The sequence below is a fragment of the Toxotes jaculatrix genome, chromosome 10 (assembly GCF_017976425.1).
Source record: "Toxotes jaculatrix isolate fToxJac2 chromosome 10, fToxJac2.pri, whole genome shotgun sequence".
NCBI lineage: Eukaryota > Metazoa > Chordata > Actinopteri > Toxotidae > Toxotes > Toxotes jaculatrix.
Window position 1 is genome coordinate 8,355,168 of NC_054403.1, and position 10,704 is coordinate 8,365,871.

A 10,704-nucleotide genomic window follows, 5' to 3' on the forward strand; every position below is an offset into this window, starting at 1 on the left:
TCTAGTACTGCTGATACCAGTACCACCATCAATACTTTTATACTCAGAAAAGCAGCTTATCTACTTTTGTGTAGGGCGGAGCAATGCGTCATAATTTATGAAGTGAATGCAATATGCAAAGTTGAATGAAAATTGAAATTAAATAAATAAATTTCACCGTCAAAGCCACGAGACCTTGAGGAACACAGTGATGTTTTTTTTTTTTTTTGTCCTAGTGTCAAAAATGTGGATAATACGGCGAGTTTAAAAAGGGTATTTTCTGTTTTTCTCCAAAAATCCTCTTCTTGATTTACATTGGAGTCAATGGAGCAGTTGAGAGCGACTCATGTCAATAAAAAGCAGACTATTCAAAAACTGCAAATCCTACCGATAAAGTAAACACATTATGAGAAAGAAGACAAGTGTGGCTACAAAGTTGGAGAATATCACTGTTGTAGAGTAAAATTTGTGGCTGTAGTCGTCGTGTGAAGAAAAAATTTCTGAGACTTTTTTAAAAGCCTCTACACTCTAAGCTCCCACTCTAGGCTGTACACTCCGCAATACACACCCATTGTAAACTCTGAATTTTTCCAAAATCATTCCTGATAATTAAAGGGTCACTGTTCAAAAACTACGCAACTTAGGAAAAAAGCTGAATACACCTCGATTACACAAGACTGTGTCTACATTTTAAAGTTTGAATGGTGTTTCTAGGAGAAAGATGTTTGAAAAATTACAACTTCTTTGACACTTTTTTGACCTCGTCCCATTCATTCACTCATTTTTTTGCAGTTTTTCACAAATTATGAAACCTGAATATTCTGGAGAAAAAAATACAAGCACACCGAGCCGCATGTTTTGATGTAGAATTTGTTGCTGTGCGCTCAACAGTGTGGGACGAGTTACGAACAGAAATTCTAGGTGTAAGAAAAATGAGAATAACAATAGTGTGCGGTGCTACACCCTGCACCACTAAAAATGGAAATAGCTACAAGAAATAGAGGCAAAGTTCCCTAAATAATTCAAGAAATAGAGACTTTTATCTTTGAGTCCTGAGGGGATGTTGGTGGGACTTTGATTTGTGAGCTCAGTGGCTTTGGTCCCTGCAACATCCTTCATCTGCTGTATCACACCAATAAAGCAGATTAGAATTGAACTAAATCTAATTATCTGGTCGAGTCGTGCCAATCTTTCCCCCCAAGAAGACCATGTTTGGAAATTAACTCATCAAATCTTTGACAACTGCCTTTTCACAATATGTACCCTGAGGCACAAGAACATCAGCCCATATCACAGAGACAAACAGCTGGCTCTGTCTGCACAGGCCGGGGTCAGTCTGGTCAGCCTGTCTGCCTCGCCTCTCAGTCTGCAGAGCGAACGCTCACCCATGGCTGCTCATGCTGCACCTATCAGTGCAGTGGGGTAAACAGCCTCTGCTCGATCGCAGGCTGGAGCTGAGGAGTGTCTGCAGTCTCCCTCTGTGGCCTCACAGCCAGCAGCATTGATCTGCTCTGCTCAGCTGAGGATGAGCTGGTCAATAACCAGGTCATAGCTGAACGCTGGTTCACAGGGGCTAAGGTCAGTTCCAGACATACACGCATACACACTTAGGAGACTCCACTGCTGTCATGTTAAAATCAGTCCATAAAGCGTGTAAAGCCCAAGACTCCTGTGTTGTGCGGCCTTGCTGCTTTTGTCCAGACCTGTTGTCAGGGTAGAGGTATGTATGGCACGACGGGGCTGCCCCTAAACCCTCCTGGAGCCAGTGAATGAGAGGATGGACAGAGGCAAAGGGAGGAAAGCAAAGGAAATACACTCATCATCGCATTAAAGGAGAGCAGGACAGAGGGGTCGACGAAGAGAGGAGATGGAGGGAGAGAGTGGAGGGCAGATGGGGGGGGGGCAGTAATGGGGTCTTTGTTTTGGTTGGTGTGACTCACAAAGCCTTGGCTAGGGCAGTGCAGCTTAGTTACCGTTACACAGAGAGTGTGTCTGTGTCTGTGTGTCTGTGTATGTGTGTGTGCAAGGACTGGGGATTTCTGCAGCCCAGTCAAACGGTCCATGTCTTGGTTCATCCAATCATGACTTTTCAACACAGTTTCTGATGGCCTGCAGTACATTACAAGTTCAGTTTTGTGAGGAAGATACTCATTCCAATGAAACTATGAAAACTTTTCATACGGTATGATATGAACATGTTTTCTCATTTTAGGATTTATTTTATTATAAAGGAATGAAAATACACTAATCAGAATATTGTTTTTTACCCTTTACCCTCTTTTGGCTTTGTCCTCACAATGGCCTAATGTATCATTGCAGCCAAAATTATGTCTCTAGCAAATTACCAGGAAACTCTTTGAGAAGATTTTAGAACATTTACTTGCCACCTAGTTAAGCAATGTTTAAGCTGAACAAATAAACAAAAACACTGGAATCACATTATGAAACACCATTAGGGAAACACGTTTTTTATTATTATCACAGAGTGTGACTCATTCTATTTAAATTCAACCTCTTCAACACCCACTGTCAAAAGGTTAAAGACATCTCCCGGTGTGTAATGTATTGCTCGTGTGCTCGTGTCTGTGTGCGTGCATGTGTGTGTCTGAGCTCAGCTTATAGAGCAAGCAGGATGTCCTGTCCTCCCTGCTGCTATTGTAGTGTTGTCAGCCTGCCAGACTCTACCCCCAAAAGACCACTTCCCCTCTTTCAAGTGCCTCTCTCACTGTCGCTCACACACACACACACAGCCCCATGCCAGCCTGAACACAATGGGAACCTGCCCAACACCGCCCTGTCACCTTGCTAAAAATATCTCTTTTAGTAGCCTCAGACATGAAGATTGTACTGTAACAATGGTGTGACAGGACTTTGATCAGCCAAAATAGCACCATGTTGTTCTGAGGAATCGAGCATCACACTCAACAGTCTGTTTGGCTGGTGTGAAAGTAGCAGAGACTCTGGAGATGTCACTCCCACACTGAACTATAATTATAGTGTCTTTTTATATCAAATTCTTTTTGCGCTGCAGGTTATATTTTACAGTTAGCAGTAGGGTGGGAGCCCAGCACTGGTTGGTCTCATGTCAGTCACTCACTATGGGAACCTCAGTTATTCTTTGTTACACATAAACACTTAATGTCTGTATACACATTTCACAGGTTGAATAGACTTTACAGATGGATGGACGGACGGGTTCATGGCTGATATAAGTTTACACCGCAAAAGATTTTCAGGTAACATGAGGTTAACTAATGTAAAGAATGTTTCCTTTAATAAACAAACTAATAACAACGGAAAGATTGTATAAACTATTATAATTTAGAATATTTTTATTCCTGTGTTTACCCTTGATGTTTTCATTTCAGTGGCTACTATAAAGTTTAATTGATAATGTTCTGTTAAGTTGTTTTGTGTTTATGTACTTTTTAGACACATTAATGTTTGAATTAGAATGTTAGGACTTAAACTGAAACAGCAAACAGTAGGGTGATGTTTTATTTATGAAAATGTTGCTTTATCATTGGTATTTCTTTAATATTTTCACACCTTGTTATTTGCCACTGACACAGATTCTTTGCATAACTAATATATATACAACAATGTGAGCAGTTTAAATTTCACTGTGGTAAAAGGCCATTATAATTACAGTATAAATATAATATAATATAAATATAATATAAATATAATTAAAAGAATAAAAATAAAAGTGTGTGTCTGGTCCTAATAAGCTGTGAGCTCTCCAGCTGATGACACCAGCCCTCCTCACCCCCCACACACCCCCGGCCTTTCCTCCTTCTCCACAATCCTCTATTCAGAGCCCCCTCCCCTCCCCTACTCCCCCCACTGCCCTGCCGAGGTGCCATTGTCTCGTTTCCTGTGACCGTGCAAGCAGCTCTCCACCACACACACACGCACGCGCAGCACGCACAGGCAGCCGGGGTGAGCAGGCGCGGTGGATGCGATGAGGTCCCACGTCTAGCGGACGGACAGAGCGAGTCGTCGGGACAAATGGGAGGACTCACACCCGCAGGAATTGTTGCAGTTCAAAGCGGCTCCGTTATTTCTTATCTCTGATTCTTATGTTATCGAAGCGCAGTTTCGGGACTAGGTGAAAACTCCGAGTCTGAGCAGCAGCAGCGAGTAATCTGAGAGAAACAAAGTATGGAGTTTTCTTTTTGACAGCCGCAACGCTGCTGCACCCTGACAAACATCAGAGAGCAGGAGGTGAGCTGTCACCATCCATTCAGCTGCCGGTAAGTCCGTCCAGCTTTGTCTTCAGTCAGCAACATTCTTGTGTTTAGCTGACAAAAGCATGTTTTGTCTGTGGTTTGGAGAAAACTGTTGAGAAAAACGTGCTTGTTTTCCTCAGAACATTCCCAGTTACAGGAGCTGTTTGTAGATGTCATCTGTCATATCTGACAACAGAGTTAAACTAAATGCATCCACAGGCGGCAGAGCTTATTTACTGTGTATGAACTGTTGTTGTCAAGGGTACAAATAACACAAAACAATCTCTGTCAATATGGGCTAATGCGATTTACTACACAAATTACAAATTAGGGCCTCAACAAGGAGGTGTTGATTAAATTAGAGTGTAATCGCCGCCTCTACACAGCCACGGCAACAAGGGAGCTCTTTTCTTTTGATAAGGCCGAACATTTCAGGGGGTACTGTAGATTTAATGTGTATCACAAGGCTTTTAACTAACGTGGTTGGGGTTACAAAACAATACAGACGCTTTTCAGTGTAGACTAATGCAGTTACACATCACCCAAAGTTACCATACGGCCTCAAAAACTGGATCAGTGTCTAACTTTTATTTATAGTTTCAACAAAATTGAAACGGTTTTATTTATTAAAAATTAATGTTAAAATGCTAAATTTCCATGTATTCATGTTCTATAAAATAAGACAAATAACCATCCTGCTTTCCCCCAAGGTGACATCTCCACATGGTGTCTTTTCTTTTTTTGTCTGACCAAAAGTCCAAACTCCAAAGTTACACAATTTACTATCACAGAAGACTAAGACACCCAGCAGATTTCACTCTGAATTAAAATGAGCTGAACAGTAAATCAATTATCCTTCCTATCCACGTCTTCATGATATTGGTGGAGTATGATGTAACTTGACCTTCCTGACTGAAGACATACTCTGTACACTAACTCCAAAAGCCATTTGGACTATTAGCAGTGAAGATGTCTTCTCAAACACAACACTGTGTACGTGGTTGTCCTCCACTTCCAGCCCTCCCTGCCCTCTTCCTCTTAGCATGTGAGAGAAAGGAACAGCTGGATGTGAGCTGAGCCTGAACCCGATCCGTTCAGATCAGCGGGTCCCAGAGGCCTGTGTCTGTCACTGCCGTGGCTGGCTGCGGGGGGAAACCCTTTGACTGTGCAGCTGTCCGCAACCTATACGTGAAGTCCATACACACAATCCCTCAGGACTCCTCGTAATCTAAAACATGCTTAAATGTGTCTCTGCAACAAGTCTGCAGTTAAAGCAGCTAAATTCAATGTTCTATAGACTCGGCTCCCTGCAGAAACATCATCAGCTGAATGCGAAACTGGCTCCGTCAGGGGTCCTGGGCCTGAGCCACAGTACACAGGACTACACAGAATCCTACAGTGTGCGTGTGTGTGTGTGTGAGGACAGGCACATGTAAGTGTTTGCCTGCTTGTGTGTGCACGTGTGGAGACTTGTGCATATGCAAGTGTGTGTTTGCAGCAGATGGGTACAGTGAGGGCATTGTAAGGGGCCGGTGGAAGCTTTTCGGGGAGGCGTGTGAAAACGCAGTAAAGATGTCACACTGCAGCTGGCACAGGACAGGGCTGATGGAGTGCTTACACCCACAGCATTGCCTTTGTGTCTGTGTCTCTGTGTGTGTTGAAAATACAGATAGAGTGAATCTCATCCAGTGAGACTCAGGAGACCACCTCACTGCTGGCTTAGCTCTGTTGCATAACACAAGATAAGGCCGGTTTAGCTTGAAAAATCAGGTGCTGGAGTTATATAGAACTGCTCTCCCACAGTCTGAGGACGTGGGAGTGAGATTTTAGTAAAATAGAGAAAAGATTTGGTTAAAATCAGTAAAGCAGAAGCCGAGATGTCCTGAGTTTTTAGTTGATAATACAGGTCAAGCTGCAAAAATCCTGGATCCCACATTTCACATAATGCTACTCAACAGTGTCTTTAATCAGAGCCTCCCCTGTCTGAAAATCAACCACATCTTTCATATTCTATGCAGGATTTCTTTTGCACATTTGTAGTCTCTGATCCCACAAGAAGATAACTTCAATGACATCAAGGGTCATTTTATTACTCATGCCAGGGTCATTAGGTTTTCACTCATGCCTGTTTTTTTTTTTTGTTGTTGTTGTTTTTGGCTTGTTTATTTGTCAGCAGGATTGCACAAAAAGTTCTGAACTGATTTGCATCAAACTTGGTGGAGGGATGGGGCATGGGCCAGCTGAAAAAAAAAAAAACCTCTCTCCAGAGACACACAGGACATTGCAGAGCTGTTTTTGCATGCTGTGTAGTGGTCGTTGTGACTTGTAAACTAAAACTGATGTTCTAAATTGGTGGGGTTTCCTGTTTCAGACTGTGACAGAGAGGAAAATGACCAACTTCTGTTTTGCCTGAGAGTCATTTAAATATCCAGTGATTCAGTCAGATCCTGTACCATTTGTTTGGCACGTGATTTTGTGGTTCTGCAATATTTAGTTTCTTGGAAAAAACTACTGTTCATGTTCTGTACATTACCCTGTCATTTGCAAGGACTGGCATAGTGAAGTTGTTTCTGTTTATCTGCACTAAACCACTCCTCACTGGGATTTTATCTACCACCACCACCACCACATACTGACACCATCTCTGTCTCTGTTCAGGGGCTTTAAAATATAAAGTGTAAATTTTGTTGATGGGAGCTGTGACTCTTTGGCCACTGCTTCCACAATACAAAACTTTAAGTGTATCGTGCTCCAACATTTCACTGTCAGATGTCACTTCAAATAAAGGACTAGAAAATGTATTGTCCTTCAGCAGGTCAAGTCAGTTTTATTGTTCAGGTTTGACAACAAAACTATTGTGTTTTCTGTACAACAGTGCTGCGCGATACTGGCAGCGACTCTGCACTGCTCTTCTACTCAGAAAAAATATGGAGTTATTTCCTTCTGTCAGTTGGGAGTTCAGCCTTGGATCCTTTCTGTGCTTTTATGATTGTATTTTACAATGAGCTCTTTAACACTGGTAATGAAAATAGCTGAAGTGTATTTAATCTCCCCATCTATGGTACGTTTCTATCTCGGTCACGTCTTTGCCTCTCACTGTCCTGATGACAGCCTGAGTGCTGCATGCCACGCTGCCACTGGAACTAAGACTACCTGACCAGATGAGAGTTGACTTTATACTGCAGATAACACACAAACATGCACATACATGTACTTACAAACATGCAGGGACACAGCAAATAAACTGTTACAGCTGACAAACACTGAAATTTAGTGTTGTACATTTAAGATTCAGTTGTCTTGTAACACTTAATAGATTTCTCTGTATTCTTTAAGTTACAGCTACCCAATTTGCGCTTTGTTTAATGGTGTTTAGCATCGTGTGCTTCATTTGACAGAGAACTGGAGTTGTTTACTTCTTGGGCTGTAACTTTTATTGTAGGAAGTCACCGTGTGGTTTTTCCTTTTCTCTCCACAGGGCGACCGACCAGCCCTGCAGCCGTGCATCCTGACTGTCTCTGCCTGCATTTGTGTGCCTGAATGTCCACAATGACTCAAAGGGGACTTGACCGGTGGATTCCCTGCTGACACCTCCGATCCCCAGATATCCTCCCTGACTGCCCCCTTTCCTGACGGCTTTAGTGTACCCTTGTTCTTTGGAGCTTCCCTCCCCATTTAAGCTGTCACCATGGCTAGCCTGGTTCTCAACGAGACTGGAATGGAGGACTGTGGGATCGACGACTCCTTCAAGTACAACCTGTACTCTGTGGTTTACAGTGTGGTCTTCGTCCTAGGCCTGATCACCAACTGTGCTGCCCTCTTCGTGTTCTGCTTCCGGATGAAGATGCGCAACGAGACGACAATGTTTATGACTAACTTAGCGTTATCTGATTTAGTTTTTGTTTTTACCCTGCCATTCAAGGTCTTCTACAATGTTAATCGCCACTGGCCGTTTGGAGATGAACTTTGTAAGGTTTCAGGAACAGCCTTCATCACCAACATCTACGGCAGCATGCTCTTCCTCACCTGCATCAGTGTAGACCGCTTCCTGGCGATAGTCTACCCTTTTCGCTCACGCTCCATCCGCACGCGCAGGAACGCAGCCCTGGTGTGTGCTGCCGTGTGGCTGACCATCGTAGGAGGAGGAATATCAGTGACCTTCTTCTCCACCATCAACAGCAAACACAGAGCCACCACGTGCTTCGAGGGATTCTCTAAGAGCACCTGGAGGACCTATCTGTCCAAAATCACCATCTTTATTGAGGTAAGCGAGCAGCAACCGGCTCTAAAAGGCAGTTTTACATGCAGACCATTCATATATTTAATTAATCTGATCAGATGCAAATTTTGTTTTTGCTTTTTTGATTGTCCCAGATCGTGGGCTTTCTCATCCCCCTGCTGGCCAACTTGGTATGTTCCTCGCTGGTTCTGCGGACACTGCGTCGCCCTGCGAGTGTTGGTCACGGCTGTGAGAGCAAGAGACGTGTCTTACGGATGATTCTCGTCCATCTGGGCATCTTCATCATCTGCTTTGTCCCTTATAACTCTATCCTCTTTCTCTATGCCCTGGTGCGGACCCAGGCCCTGGCTAACTGCGCTGTAGAGCGATTTGCCCGAACTCTGTACCCGATCACTCTGTGCCTGGCCAGCCTCAACTGCTGCCTGGACCCCGTGGTATACTACTTCACCTCAGAGAGCTTCCAGAAAAGCTTGACCATGGGGGGAAAAGGGTCTGGCTCCCGACCTGAGAGTAACCCCCGCAGTGACACTGAAACCCAGGACACAGGAGGTACTCTCCCCAGAGACACACAAACTCTGGCCAGCAATGGAAAAGAGACAAAGATGTCTGAAAGTCAGTTCTGACTCAGCAGGGAAGATGGAAGGCAAAGAAGGACGGGGTGGGTTTGAAAGACAGGAACCCTGAATTTGAAAAAATAAGCAATCAGCTGTTTGGTCCTGGAAGTGACAAACACATAACTCAGCAGATTAGTTAAGTCCTGAGGTAAGTCCTGAGGTACGGCCTGGGCTTTAAGGATTAATCCACCGCTAGAGAGCAGAGGAATGTATCTGTTTTTATTATGAGAGAACACTACAGGGACCAGAGACCCAGCCACATCAGGAATATCGTGATAGTCCAGAGACACGCAGAGCCTCTAAAAGAGACTCAGACACATCATCACTCAGGCTTAACACACACAAACACTCACAAATGCACTGGATTGTGGATAAGATGGAGATTTCCGTTCACATTGTTGCTGTTAAGTACTTTTGTTAAACACTGAGCCCTTAAGTTTTGTTGTTAAAAAGCTCAAGCTTTCACGGTGCATTATATCATTTTAGACATTAATGTTATGACACTCTTTAGTATGGTGAGACCCATTGTTATTATAACACAGCAGCTCACTGACCTGCTGAGTTAAATGTGTCTCATGTTGAAGTCTGAGGCCATTAAATGTCAGTTTTGAATTACTTTAGTGGCTGCATTTATTATTTCTGTGCCTGTTGGTCCAGTCAAACTGGCCTTTGTCAGCTCGCCTGTAGGTCTGAACCCATGGAGGAGTTTTTCTACCCAGGCTCTTCACTTTCACCAAGCAGCCGGTGGGATCTTGTTCTCGGAGGAGTGGGCAGCTCTGATCCGGTCGAGGACCTTGGCCTGTGTGCTGTGTCACAGGCCAAATGCTTATTATGACTGAAGCAATGGTCCATTGTTTGCTTCTGAATGAGGTCTCTCTGTCTTAATCTGGCCTTAGACGGCAGATCTGCTCAAAGTCTCTTACACACAGCAACCCACACACACTCCAAAGTACGAGTGAACAGTGTTGAATAAATACCCCAAATCAGTGTTACACTTCACGAAGCACAAAACAATAACGACTCAGCAGATTCTGGAGTGTGTGTAAATTTGTGGGTATATAGTTTTATCCAGATTTCCTGAATTCGCCATCATAGCATCAACTTTAATCACGCAGGACCTCTGATGTACTTTTTGGAATTTTGGCACACTCGCTTTACTAAAGAGGCTTGGTTTGCAGGCAGCTGTGAGATAAGAGTCAATGGTACAAACAAATATCTTTTGAATAAACAGGGAACGTAATTGTCCAGTTAGCAACCGACCTAACTTCCTAAGTCAGAAAGCTTTTTATTGAAGGGAATGATGTACAATCCTGAGAGAAAATTACCAGGGGCAAATAAACAGTCCAGAACAAAGAAAACGGAAAGAAACTCGTAGAGCTTTTATGACTGACTGACCAGCGTTAGTATGTTCCCAGCTTGCTAGCATGTTAGACATTTACTCTCCAGCTGTAGGAATTTACTAGAGCTGAGAGACCAAGCTACTAATATCACTTACTTCATAAGGACATGAACAAAACTATGCTCTATCACTTTGTGGTGTGCCTGAACCTCGAACAGTGACAGTGTTACCATAAGGACCAGCAGCAGGGTCGTCTTTATGTTTCTATATGCACACTACAGGGTCCTGCTGGAGAAGTGA

At 43.5% G+C, this 10,704-nt stretch overlaps 1 protein-coding gene across 1 annotated transcript; it reads left to right on the plus strand.

The window, feature by feature from the left end:
* The first annotated feature begins 3,947 nt into the window (after nt 1-3,947).
* lpar4 (lysophosphatidic acid receptor 4) lies at nt 3,948-10,039 on the plus strand. Its single transcript, XM_041048070.1, has 3 exons — nt 3,948-4,235; nt 7,690-8,475; nt 8,586-10,039. The coding sequence occupies exons 2-3, from the start codon at nt 7,900-7,902 to the stop codon at nt 9,072-9,074; spliced, it is 1,065 nt and encodes a 354-aa protein (XP_040904004.1). The 5' UTR covers nt 3,948-4,235; nt 7,690-7,899; the 3' UTR covers nt 9,075-10,039.
* The last annotated feature ends 665 nt before the right edge of the window (nt 10,040-10,704 follow it).

Bases quoted from the DNA above. Each gene is read 5' to 3' on its own strand.
- lpar4 (XM_041048070.1), top strand. From the start codon at position 7,900: ATGGCTAGCCTGGTTCTCAACGAGACTGGAATGGAGGACTGTGGGATC. The intron at 8,476-8,585 runs GTAAGCGAGCAG...TGATTGTCCCAG, and splicing joins AAATCACCATCTTTATTGAG to ATCGTGGGCTTTCTCATCCC.